Source organism: Mercenaria mercenaria, chromosome 2, assembly GCF_021730395.1.
Source record: "Mercenaria mercenaria strain notata chromosome 2, MADL_Memer_1, whole genome shotgun sequence".
NCBI classification, from domain to species: domain Eukaryota; kingdom Metazoa; phylum Mollusca; class Bivalvia; order Venerida; family Veneridae; genus Mercenaria; species Mercenaria mercenaria.
In genome coordinates, this window is record NC_069362.1 from 36253392 (window position 1) to 36267353 (window position 13962).

Sequence of the window (13962 nt, forward strand, 5' to 3'; positions counted from 1 at the left end):
GTTTCGTTTTAGTTTGTTGATGTAGTATGTTTTGGTTACATACTGGTTTTAGTAGATCTAGTCATTTGGCCAAATATATCGCCAACATTAGATCTCCCCTATTGAGTGTACAATATACTGACTAAAAGGTTAGGGTTAGGTTTAACATAGGTTTAAAGCGTACATTCAATGCTTGCGTACACTCAGTGGGAGAGAATTATTGCTGACCTCAAACATATATACATGGTCATTGCAGCATTTAAGGTATTGGACCCCTAATAGTAGTATTTGCTAGATATATTCTTAAAGTTGACTGTGTTTCGCATTGTGTTGCAAATTTTAAACAACTTTCACCGTGCCGTTTTTATAAATTTTGTATGGTTTATAGTATTTCCTCAAGCTAAAGTAGAGACAAATTGCAAAGCGATGGCCACTATCCAAAACGTTAGCAGAGAATACATTATACCATTAATTTTGATGAAAGAAACATCAAACTATTGGTAAACAATAATAAAACACAACTGGGACTGTTTTAAAGTTTGCTCACTTCATTCAAAAAAATATTCTTGAGGCAGAAGTAAAACCTACCTACATTTCTTTCACAATATGTAATCTAAAGAGTAAAGGCAAAATAAAAAACTTTTACCACATGTAACTCAGTATTTTTAAAGATGTCTAACTCTGCCCCTTTTGTTTCAGAGGTAAATTCACTTTGAACATCAAGAAATTGCTTATCAAATGAAAACTTCCCACTTTTGTGCAATAAATCAATAATAAGTCTTGAAAAAATAAAAACTTACTAGAAAAAAAGGAATATAAGGATAAAACAATTAGGTCCCAGTGGGGCTTGAACCTACGCCCCTGAAAATTTTCAAAGTAGGTTTATTGTAGGAGTTTAATACTCTTCAAAAAGGAGGTACTCTATTACGAGTCTAATGGTATCAACCTTAACCACTCGGCCACGGAGGCCCCTCTATTGTTACCTATAAGATGACACTGGTAAAAGTTGAAATCTGGCCAGATGAGGGTGGAAATGGGCTACTTCGATTAGAATTTGATAGAAAATGACAAATGCATTGCAAATTTTGTTGCAAATGAGGATAAAACTAAAAAATATCACATTTTCAATGATTTGGGTGTATTAATTTTTGTTTCAAAAACTGCATAAATGATTACATGTTCCGCCGTATACATGTATATAAAAAGAAGACGACGTTTTACAGAATTTCACAGACGCTCCGGCGTTTTGCCTTACCAGTATTAGAATGTAGAGCAGTACATAAACAACTTTAATGTGGATGATTTTACTCTTTATTTCACAAAGCAAATTCTATTCATATCATAGCCACATAATAAATTATTTTGGGAACCTTGTTTAATGTTAAGGTAGTTCTGCACGCCTGAAAGTAAATATTGTCATGCAAAGCATCATTGTTCGGCTAATAAAGAGGGTATAGGCAGTAGACAGAATGGAAAAAATCGGTCTTCCGGTCAATATTTACAATGGGCTTCTTTGGGAACATCTCACTTATTATGACAGTTTGGCGTACTGAAAAAGTTCGACAATGTAGATTTTAATGAAACTTTTCATAGTTGTAAATGTACCTATTTTCAATTATGCGACCAAAAATGTATAGATCAATTTGTTGAGTTTTTCACAAGGCTATTTTACTTTCAATACCATCGACCACAAGACACAATTCACCGCCTCCACGACCGCTTTGGTACCGCAAGGAAACTACTCGAATAGATAACTTTGAACATATCTGAGCGACCGCTACACAACGATTGGAATTCGAACTACACGTGATATGATCGCTGTGTTGGAAAATGTACCCCGATCAATCAACATGTGGTTGTTAGGCTGAGTCTTGCATTACTTTACTCCGTAGCGGGTTGTCTTTTAACTTGACATATTCTAAATACTAGTATACATGCTTTCCGATCTACTGAAACTGATATTACTACTACTCCTCAGAGATGGTCCGTATTTCTTTGTGATTTACATATATAATTATGTTCATTATTTACATTGCATACTGGTTGGGAAATATTTTCCGGACAGGGCCAGTTTCCGGACACATATAATATCCGCGTAATTCCGTTGTTATTCATGTAATTGTTTCATCTAGATCATTAAGATGTTTGTTCTTCATGTCTACAGCAAACCACTAAATTTTAAGGCTGTATAATGTTTGGGTTTTGATGATAACTCACCTGCGTTTACAAAACAACTTCCTGTCTCAACGGGGCATGAAGATAGCATTGCGCATGCACAGTAGTTTACACTAGCCGAGGTATCAAGTGGGGAAAAAATAATTAAACTACATAATGATTTTCTGCTGATAACGTCTTCTACTTTAAATTTCACAGTAAAAGTTACTTAGGATGCAGGGCTGTCAATTTTTGCACTAATTTTATTCTATATTTATAGGAATTATCAAGAATTCGTGTTAGACGAAATTCGAGTTTTTGATAGTCGACATCGGTTTGCTTTCGTAGCTGCTATTGAAAGTCGGGATATGTTTCAAGTGCAATTTTGAAGAGATGAATGATAAAGAAATGTGTAGAAATAGTTTAATTACTTATTTTGATATCAAATTGACTGCAAAACACCGTCAAAATATTTGTCCGGAAACTGGTTTACTGACAGGAAAAATAACTTCTTTTAGTGACCCCCATCTGAGGCCCTATGGAACCAAAATTTTACGTCACAACGCGATGTTGATTACAACATTGGATGTGGCAGGAGCAGAAGTTTGTGCAGTGTTGGCTTCATTTATGTCAAATATATTTTTAGGGAATAATGGAGCCGATATATTAAATTGTGTCCGGAAAATGGTTCCTAACCAGTAGGCTAAAGCCTTTCTTTTTAGGTACGTGCATGTCCCTCTATAAAATGGTGGATAATGTGTATATGCATCAAAGTGTAGTGGAATGTAAAAATATATCAGAATGTGCAAATATCTGAATCAATAGAAAAGCTGTTACCATCACAATTTAAATAATATTTTAACGCTATTACAGTCAATCTTACACAAGACTACATTCTCCGATTCCCGATGTTTACAAGCTCTATCAGTTAAGATTGTGTCGAAAGCTGCTTTCATTATCACCACTTTTTGTGTTGGAGCTAGGATTTAGTGGCCGTGGAGCTGACAAAATAGAATATGATTTAATTATCATAATACCACATTTTCTATAGGACTCCTTTCATGCGTATACATGGTCAAAAGTGCTTTAAATATTGAAGTACAATTGTCTTAACATATTTAAGGATATCTGAAAACGTAGGGATATGAATATAAAACCTTTTAATTGTTTACAGGGAGCATGCTTTCTAACATTTTCTAACATGGGGGAATATGGTTGTCCATAAACAAACCATACGCACAATAGTATTATATGTGACCAGGGTGTGTCAAATATATATTTAGATATGAATCATATACACCAAACCTAGCCATTCCAGTGCTGACTGCATTTCGTAGATAAGTAATGACATTACTTTTAACAAAAGGGCCTTGATGGCCCTATATCGCTCACCTGAGTTTAGTTGCTTGCCCCCCCATGTGTCCCCCCCCCCCCAACCCGGGACAGGGCCAGTTTTAACCACAGGGGGATAATTTGAACAATCTTGCAAAAGGACTACTACATACCAAGAGACACTGATGGTTGGTAGCAATAGGGCTCTCCACTCATCCTACAAACATTCTGGGCCTGTTGGTTCTAAAGTAATGGATTGGAAACGGGTTTCCATGTTCTGGCCCCTGCGACCTTGACCTTTGATCGGGTGACCCCAAAATAATTAGAGGTCATCTACTCTGCACCTCAACTCATCTTACGAAGTTTCAACATTCTGGGTCAAGTGGTTCTCCAGTTATTGATGGGAAAGAGATTTCCATGTTCAGGCCACTGTGACCTTGACCTTTGCTCAAGTGACCCGAAATACGATATGGGTCATCTACTGTGTAGGTCCTATCATCCCATGACGTTTAAAGGTTCTGGGCAAATGGTTCTCAAGTTATTGATAGGAAACCGTTTTCCATGTTCTGGTCCCTGTGACCTTGACCTTTAATCAAGTGATTCAAAATTTCTACTCTACATGTCCAGTCATCCTATGAAATTTCCACATTTTGGGTCAAGTGGTTCTCAAGTTATTGATCAGAAATTGGTTCCATGTTCAGGCCCCTGTGACCTTAACCTATAATCTAGTAACCCTAAAAATAAAATGAAATTTGAATTTTCTAGGTCAAATGGTTCTCCAGTTATTGTTCGAAAATGAAGTGTGACGGACAGAATGTCCCCTGTGACCTTAACCTTTGATGGAGTGACTATAGGGGTCAATCATTTACTCTGTGCGTTCTCTCACCCTATGAAGTTTGACGGTTCTGTGTCAAATGATTCTTAAGTTACTGATTGGAAATGAACTTTCATGTTCTGGTACCTATGACCTTGACCTTTGATGGAGTGACCCCAAAATCAAGAGAGGTCATTTACACTGCACGTCCAATCATTCTATGAAGTTTCAACATTCTGAGTCAAGTAGTTCTCAAGTTATTGATCGGCAATTGATTTCCCTATATAAGTCCATATAAACCATGTGATCTCCAGGGCGGGGCCATATTTGACCCTAGGGGGATAATTTGAACAATCTTGGTAGAGGACCACTAGATGATGCTACATACCAAATACCTGTGGTTTAAGACAAGAACATTTTCAACGTTTTCCCTATATAAGTCTATATAAACCATCTGACCCCGAGGGTGTGGCCATATTTGACCCTAAGGGGAATAATTTGAACAATCTTGTTAGAGGGTCACTAGATGATGCTACAGCCAAATATCAAAGCCCTAGGACCTGTGGTTTGGGACAAGAAGATTTTAAAAGTTTTTCCTATACAAGTCTTTATAAACCATTTGACCCCAGGGCTGGGTCATATTCGACTCTAGAGGGATAATTTGAACAATCTTGGTAGAGGACTACTGGTTGATACTACATTACAAATATCAAAGCTCTAAGACCTGTGATTGTTTTTCCTTTCGGTTGCTATGGCAACCCGAGTTCTGCTTGGAACAAGATTATGGTAGAGGATCTACCAAGGACCATTCCTGTGAAGTTTCTTTGAATTCTGCCCAGTGGTTTCAAAGGAGATGTTGTTTGAAGGAAAATGTTGACGGACGGACTGACATGCGACCACAAAAGCTCACCTTGAGCCTTTGGCTCAGGTGAGCTAAAAAGGATTGAATAAAATGAAATTTTCAAATCCGCATTCCAAATAAAGACTGAGATAAAGTCTTGCTAAATAAGCACATCTCTAATTGGTGTGGCCAATTATCTTCAAGTGTTTAAGAGCGGAACAATGAAACTTGTTGTGTGTATTTTTGCTGTGATTCTAGGGTTTTGTCAGGTATGCTACTTTTTGTATGATCTTTGAAGTTAAAATGAACCATAAGAATTTTTGAATTTTTGTCAAGACTAGCAAGGTCTATTTATATCATTAGTGTTTCGGCGAATGTCTATCTATATTATGTCTTAACGGAAAAAAAACACATCCAGATTTGTATGAAATGTTTGATAAAAATCACAAAATGCTATTTGTTTTCTGTCGTGTTTCATTATTTCATGCTACGGAACATAACCGGGACTAAAGTTAGCGGCAACTTGATTAGGACAACAGCGAACTCCAGTGACTTTGTAGCTTAGTTGATGATTTGGAATCTTTAAGTAAAAAAAGCTTGGAGTACAGACTGAAAAATGAGAAAAAAAGTAGAAAGGGAAACTTAAAGCGTGATTTTAGGTGTGTTAAATCGGCGCACATTCAGACTTTAGAATTGGGTAGTTCTCATACGTAAACATGCCGTGAACGGGTGAGGTTTATGCAATCTATTTTCATATTAACACTCCTGCAATATGAAGACAATCTGAAGAAGAAGAAAAAAAAAGTTTAAAATTCTTGTATTACGGTTTTGTATGCTTTAAAATACTTTTATCTAGAGACCGGGGATAAACCCATGTGCTACATAATATGTGTAAGCTGCGTTTTTCAGTCATGAAAATTTGTTTTAATAACAGGCAGCCGTCACCCCTGCTCCTAAGGAATGTATAAGTGACGCGGACTGCACGGCTGACGAGTGCTGCTACAAGCAGCACGAGTTTCTCGTGGTCAGCAAGAAACGTCAGGTACCAGTACCTGATCCTCCTAAAGATCCAGCTCATACCAAAGGTATTTACACTTATTAGATAAAATGAAATACTGATTTCGCTTTTCGCTTTTTACTTAACTCGCAGTAAAAATATGGGAAGAAACAAATGACGGAAGGAGCGCTAATTAAACCAGAATTCTCTAATTAGAACTCTTAAAAGAATTGCCGCTTATTTAGTCACCATCTTTTAGAAAATTAGAGGCTGTAAGCGAGTAAATCTGCTAAGGTCACGCGATGTACGTATCTGATAAAGTTAGTTGCAAATTACAGGTAATTTTGTATTCTTTAAGGTGACATGTAAGTTCTTCAAAAGTTTGAAGCTTTTTATATTTAGAAATTATATAAACCTATACATTTTAAATCTTCAGAGAAAAAATTCTTTTAATTTCATTGCCATTTTGTATAGTAGAGAGGGTATAATCCCCTGTCACTGCACATGCAATGGCATACCATTTGAAGACATCAAAATACTGTGACAAGTTTCCATCACGCAAGGAATATTGTATAAAATGCTTTGTTTGTTTGCTTTGGGTTTATGTAATGGTGGGCGATTAACCTACCAAGTGTGTGGATTCTGTTCCAGTACAAACGTGTTTTCCGCAAGTAACTGCCAATTTCCCCAGATGAATCAGAGTTGGAGGACGAATGATTTCAGACACAATGTCTTTATCAAATCGTCACGGAGAACGTACGCCCCGTCCGGGGATCGCACTCATGACCCCGCGATCCGTAGATCTGCGCTCTCCCTATAACTGAGCTTAACGGGCGGGCTTAAAATGCTGTAAAACTTGAGGGTACAGGGGTTCTCCCAAATCCTTGTTCAAAAACTGATGAAAGGGTAGGCATATTATTTCCTTTAGTGGTCATTGTAGCTAAAAGGACTACTGCCAAAAGATTCAAAAGGCCTTACCAAAAATGTACATATTAATGTACTTTATTAATATCATAAAAAAAATAACCTTTGAAGAGTTTAGCAAATTGGTTATCGATAATTATATTTTATCTTAAAGTACTTTCGATATTGTGTGAGACATACTTCAATTTTGAACTTCACTATCTTAAGTCACTTTATCTGTCTTTGGAAAAGACAGCAGGTGGTACGTAACTGGTTCTACATTTGAACCATAAAAACTCATGCCATCTACTTTATGTGGCTTTCATATCTATGGTAAGTATAGTTAGTACTTCTTAATTATTTGAACCTCAGTAGGGCAAAATGGAACATATGGTAAAAGATAGCTTAACGCCAAGTGTCGTCTGCAACAAATTATGTGTCGTCTGTAAAAAGTGGAAAATGGAACCATTTATCTGATGAATATTACCTTAAGACATGCTGATTAATTATTATATGCGGTTATTTTCTGTTTAAATTTCACTTTGCAACGGATAAACCAAATATCTGATCAAAGATTTTCTTATAGAAAACACTTCAGTGACAATTTCAATTTTCAAAATCGATATACGTGGTTTCTGATAGGACTCCTCCGGAAGAATAAGTTGATATACTTCATATATATGGTTCTTGCAAGTTGAGAAGACATTATTGTTCCTTCTCTTCTCTTGAGAAGGAACACTTCGTTAGGGTTGATAAGTCACACTTGACTGAGCAACTGACCTCAAAAGCTGTTATTACATGACTGTATTCTATTGTTTCTCTGATTGGCTGAAAACGGTTCGAAAAGTAATGAGTACATATCATATCAACTTATCTTGGGTTATAAATAGTACGATGATAAAAATAGATCAAAGTAGGTGCTTGGAAAACCAGTATCAACCTGTCTTGGTCTAAATCTGTTCCTTATTTCTTTATTAAAGATACAATTGTAATAACAAGACTAACTATACATTTATTCATGTAATAAAACAATTATTGACTTTTTCATAGGTTGATATCAAGATTTGTCAACCCTCAAAAAGTTCGGCTCGGTGAATATAACTCTTTTCGGGTTGATAAATCATGATATCAACCTATGAAAAAGTCAATAATTGTATATTGTCATTATAAGCTGGCCAAGCAAACTCCGCAACCTTAGAAAATAACCTCTGACGTTAAAATTATTCCTTCTTAATTGAGGCGACTTTCTGACTGAACGCGCTCCGCGGATTACATATTACTAAACCCGAGGATGATTGATTGATTCTTTTGTTTTCTCCATTCTTGAAGAGTATAACATATGTACAAACAGGTAGACATATATCAGCAAATTTACATGTTAACAACTAAATATTATCGTTACCTTCGAATGAATGGTCAATATGTGAAAACAAACCTCATTGCGACCCTCTAATTACGCGCAACAAATTCACGCATGAAATAGTACACTACTGACCGGGTCAATGTGTATAGCAAGTGTATTTTTACTCAACTGAATTACTTTGTTGTTGGATTTAACAATTTATGTTAGCGTTAACGTAACTTACTTGACACTTTTAGGCAGTATAAAACAACATAGTTCTTTTTCGTGTTTTTATTTTTATTTTTGTACAGAAATAAACGCGCACTTAAAATGCAAAATGTAATGCCCCCAGGGGCGCTTAAAATAAGTAAAGTTTCTTGTGTAACATGGGTGGTCGACGAAAGTCCCCACCCGGAATGGATGGAACAACTTATTTCAAGCCGAGCCCACGGCAGGCCTCATATTTACCTCCCCGGCAGTCTAGACCGATACTGTTGGAAACAGTACTAAGTAAAGTAAATCACCCAGCACTGAACACTAGTCGGGATATCAGCCGCAACCGGGAATCGAACCCGGATCGCTGACGTTGTAGTCCAACCTGCTAACCACTGCGCCACTGACTCTCTGATTAAACGTGGGGATTCAAAATGTTAAAAATCCTGGGGTTCCACACACTGATGACCAATATTTGAAACAAACATTGCAACCAAAGTTTTACAAGATGATCACTATATATTTATATATATTTTATATGCCCTAGAAGGAACTTTTGCTATGCTTTAACTTGTTAAGACATATTAGTTGGTAAAACAGTAGCTTTTAATTTACATGTATATAGGTGTTTGTCAGAGCTATATCAATGAAGGCGAACTATGCGGCATGTTCGATAAAGCGAATGGTTTCTGCAGTTGTAACGATAGGAAGGGGCTGACGTGCCAGTTTTCTACCACAGACCCTACACAAAGTCCACTACGAATCCCAGGTTTAGGAACATACCGCTGTACCAAGGCACCATTCGTTGTATCCAAGAAATAAATCTATATAAATGTATTTTTAACGAACATTAAATAAATTGTTGTGCATATTTTCCCGTATGTTATCATGACATACTATGTATCACTTGGGCACAAGTCTATTTTAGACAATTACAAACCGGAGTCGCTGACCTGACCTTGACATTTAAACCTTGAATATACGTCATGAAACACTGTTTTATGAAATGTGACAGTTGTAATAAGTATGAAACCATGACAATAACTGTTCATGAATAGTCAGTCAACAATATGATTTATTCAGGATCAACGTTTTTCTATGATTGACCTAGTGACCTGGTTTTTATGCCAAAAGTAATTCAGTTTACCATATTGACACATAATAAATGGAAATATTTGACAAGTTTTCATGTAAATCACTTAATCATGTATTAAATGTGGCCTCTAGGATAAGGGTTTTCTGTGTTTCCACTTAGTGTTTGTACCAAGATGACCCAGTTTCAGGGTTAAATTAGATTTCACAAAACTAATATTCTGATCAAATTTCAAGAAGAAACAAGAGGGCCAAGATGGCCCTAGGTCGCTCACCAGAGAAACATACCATAACAGTGTAAACATGTTTGACCTAGTGATTTCATGGAAACAAATATTCTGGCCAATTTTCATTAGGATTGGACCAAAAATGTGGTGTCTCGAGTGTAAACAAGTATTTTCTTTGATATGACCTAGTGACTTAGTTTTTGACCCCAGATGACCCATATTCAAATTTGACCTAGATTTCATCAAGGCAATCATTCTGACCAAATTTCATGAAGATCAATTGAAAAATACAGCCCCTATTGCGTACACATGGTTTTTCTTTAATCTGACCTAGTGACCTAGTTTTTGAACCCAGATTACCCATATTCAAAGTCGACCTAGATTTTATTAATGCAATTATTCTGACCAAATTTCATGAAGATCAATTGAAAAATACAGCCCCTATTGCGTACACAAGGTTTTTCTTTAACTTGACTGGGTGACCTAGTTTTTGACCCTAGATGACCCATATTCAAATTCAACCTAGATTTCATCAAGACAAACACTCTGATCAAATTTCATGAAGAACCGGTATAAAATGCAGCCCCCTATTGCATACACAAGGGTTTTCTTTGATTTGACCTAGTGACCTAGTTTTTGATCCCAGATGACCCATATTCGACACTGATCTAGATTTCATCAAGGTAATCATTCTGACTAAAATTCATGAAGATCAGTTGAAAAAAAAATACAGCCTCTATCGCATACGCAAGGTTTTTCTTTTATTTGACCTAGTGACCTAGTTTTTGATCCCAGATGACCCATTTTCGAACCTGGCCTGGATTTCATCAAGGTAATCATTCTGACAAAATTTCATGAAGATCAGCTGAAAAATACAGCCTCTATCGCATACACAAGCTAAATGTTGACAGACCAGACGACAGATGCCAAACGACAGACAGACACCGGGCATCGAGGATCACAAAAACTCAACTCAGCATTGCTCAGGTGAGCTAAAAATGAAAATGTGGTTTTTAGAAATTATATCAGATCTTTTCTATAATTTGTATTGACCTAGATTTTGTCCACAGATGACCTAGTATCGAATTTAAACTATATTTCATAAAGTCAAATATTCTGGTTTCAAGAAGAGCAGTTGAAAAAGTGGTTTCTAGACAGTTGATTAGATTATTTTTCTCTTGACCTAGATTTGACCCCAGGTGAAAAAAAGAGAAATGAACCATGTGTTATATCATGTGGCTGATAATGTGGAACAACTATTTGAAGTTTTAAAAAACAAGTTGCAATAACTGAGATACAGAAAAAAGAGAGCATAAAACTGTAACCTGAAATTCTAAGTAAAACGGGGGAATAATTTATAAAATTGAGGCCAAAGTTTTAAACCTTGTGTCATATGATGTGGGTGATGGCATGGAACAATCATTTTAAGTTTGAATCAAATCCATTTACTACATGTAACTACCAAGATATTGTGAACAAGAGCTCGTAGAACACGAAATGCCCCTCTTGATGCATTCAGTAATTGCACAAGAACAGAAATTATTTGGTCGATGTACACGAAAGTTCTACTATTCTGGGTCAATGTGACCTTGACATTTGACCTACTGACCTCAAACTCAATAGGGGTCATCTGCTGGTCATGATCAACCTTCCTATAAAGTTTCTTGATCCTAAGCCCAAGCATACTCAAGTTACTGTCCTGAAACAGTTTAGCTGTTCTGGGTCATTTTGACCTGACCTTTGACCTAAAATCAATAGAGGTAATACTCTGGTCATCCCTATCAAGTTTCGTGATCCTAGGCCCAAGCATTCTCAAGTTATTGTCCTGAAACGGTTTAACTGTTGTGGGTCACTTTGACCTTAACCTTTGACCTACTGACCTCAAAATCAATAGGGGTCATCAGCTAGTCGTGAACAACCTCCCTATCAACTTTCATGATTCTAGACCCAAAGCATTCTCGAGTTATCATCCGGAAATCGTTTAACTGTTTCAGGCCGCTGTGACCTTGACCTTTGACCTACTAATCTCAAAATCAATAGGGGTCATCTGCTGGTCATGATCAACCTCCCTATCAAGTTTCATGATCCTAGGCACAAGCATTCTTGAGTTATCATCCAGAAACCGTTTAACTGTTCCGCGTCACTGTGACTTTGACCTTTGACGTAATGGCCTCAAAATCGATAGGGTCATCTGCTGGTCATGAACAACCTCCCTATCAACTTTCATGATCCTAGGCTCAAGCGTTCTTTAGTTATCATCCGGAAACCAGCTGGTCTACATACCGACAGATCAACCGACCGACACGACACCGAAGGGGGGCATAAAAAAGCGTAAGAATTAAACTGAAATCCTAAATAAAAAGTGAAATAATTCATGAAATATTTGAGCAAGAAATATTGACCTTATTTCAGATCATAAGGATGAAAATGAGGAAGTTTAAGTTTGAATCAAATCCATTAAATTATAATGGAGAAATTTAATCAAAATCAACCTGAAATTCAAAATAAGAAAGGGGAATCATTCATGAAATATTGGTACAGAATAATGGCACGTAAGTCATAGGATGAGGGTGACAGTGTGGAACAACTGTTTGATTCAGTAATAACAGAGACAGAGCAAAAATGTATCAAAATTTCAACCTGAAATTTTATATGAAAAGGGGGTATAATTCAATAAGTATAGTGCAAGAGTAAAGGCTCTTGTGTCATATGATGCTGGTGATTATGCGGAACACTTATTATATGTCTGAATAAAGTCCCTTCTGCAATAAGAAAAATATACTGAAATGTACCAAAAATAACCCAAATTTCTAAGTAAACAAGAGGGCCATGATGGCCCTATATCATTCACCTGAGTACCCACTGCGGAAAATGGTTCCGTATACAGGAGTGTACGCATTCCGTATACTCCTAATATACGGGCGTATATGGAAACATTTATTCCGTATATGGAACATTCCATATACGGAAATCCCGTATTCTTTAATTGGACTTTCATGTTTTTCTCACATGGATCCGTTCATTCATACTTAGCATAAATACGTTTCAACAGTTTATGTCAGTATTCAAATTTAGGGATTGTCAAGGTCCAAAAGTATGTTTAAGGCGTAGGTTTTTATCATACTTTCAGGAAAGATACCTTTTATATGATATTTGTATATTAGACATATACAGGACCGTATACTCCCGTATATGCACATATTTTTCGCAGTGTACCATTGCTCAAAATGACATATCAAGTTTTGACATAGAGCACATAGGCATACACATTAAATATCATCAGGATAAACATTTTCTTGTAACAGTCCCTTTTGACCTTGTCAGGGCCAATTTCCATACCAAGTTTGAGGGTCCTAGGCTCAAATGCTGCATTTTTGTACTAACATGACTATTCCTCACCCTGGAAGACTTAAATAACATTTAAAACCAATCTCATTAGATGCTGCCAATATATGTTCGTTTATATAAAATAAAGGGAGGTAATTTGTCATAAATTCAGTCAAAAGTTATCTACCCTGATTGTCCGAGTCCATCTGATGGAACAAATGACACTTCAAATCAGTATCTAAAAGAATCATTGGTTACTGAGATACACCCATTTTAATTTGAAATAAAGGGAGGTAATTTGACATAAAATCAGTCCATGGCTATCTACCCTGATTGCCTCCGTCCAAATAAAGACAATAATGAAATTTCAAATGAGTTCTATAAATATTACAGAGATAAATCCATTTTTATTTAAATCAGGGGAGGTAATCAGGTATTGGTATATGCATGTAGAAGATACCAAGTACAAGCCTATACAACAATATATTAGAAAAGTATTCATATTGATAAATGTTCAATCAAGACTTATCTAATATGACTATTTCTTACCATGGAAGACATAAATAACATTTCAAACCAACCTCATTAGAAGCTGCTAAGGTGTATTCATTTAGATAAAAAATAAAGGGAGGTAATTTGTCATAAATTCAGTCAATATGTATCTTCACTGATTGTCCAAGTCCATCTGTTGACATAAATGAAATTTCAGATCAGTATCTTCATTAGTTACAGAGATATACC

At 36.3% G+C, this 13962-nt stretch overlaps 1 protein-coding gene across 1 annotated transcript; it reads left to right on the top strand.

Moving 5' to 3' along the window:
- Positions 1 to 5239: 5239 nt before the first annotated feature.
- Positions 5240 to 9446, top strand: LOC123562669 (uncharacterized). Its single transcript, XM_045355285.2, has 3 exons — positions 5240 to 5389; positions 6055 to 6205; positions 9201 to 9446. The coding sequence occupies exons 1-3, from the start codon at positions 5342 to 5344 to the stop codon at positions 9395 to 9397; spliced, it is 396 nt and encodes a 131-aa protein (XP_045211220.2). The 5' UTR covers positions 5240 to 5341; the 3' UTR covers positions 9398 to 9446.
- The last annotated feature ends 4516 nt before the right edge of the window (positions 9447 to 13962 follow it).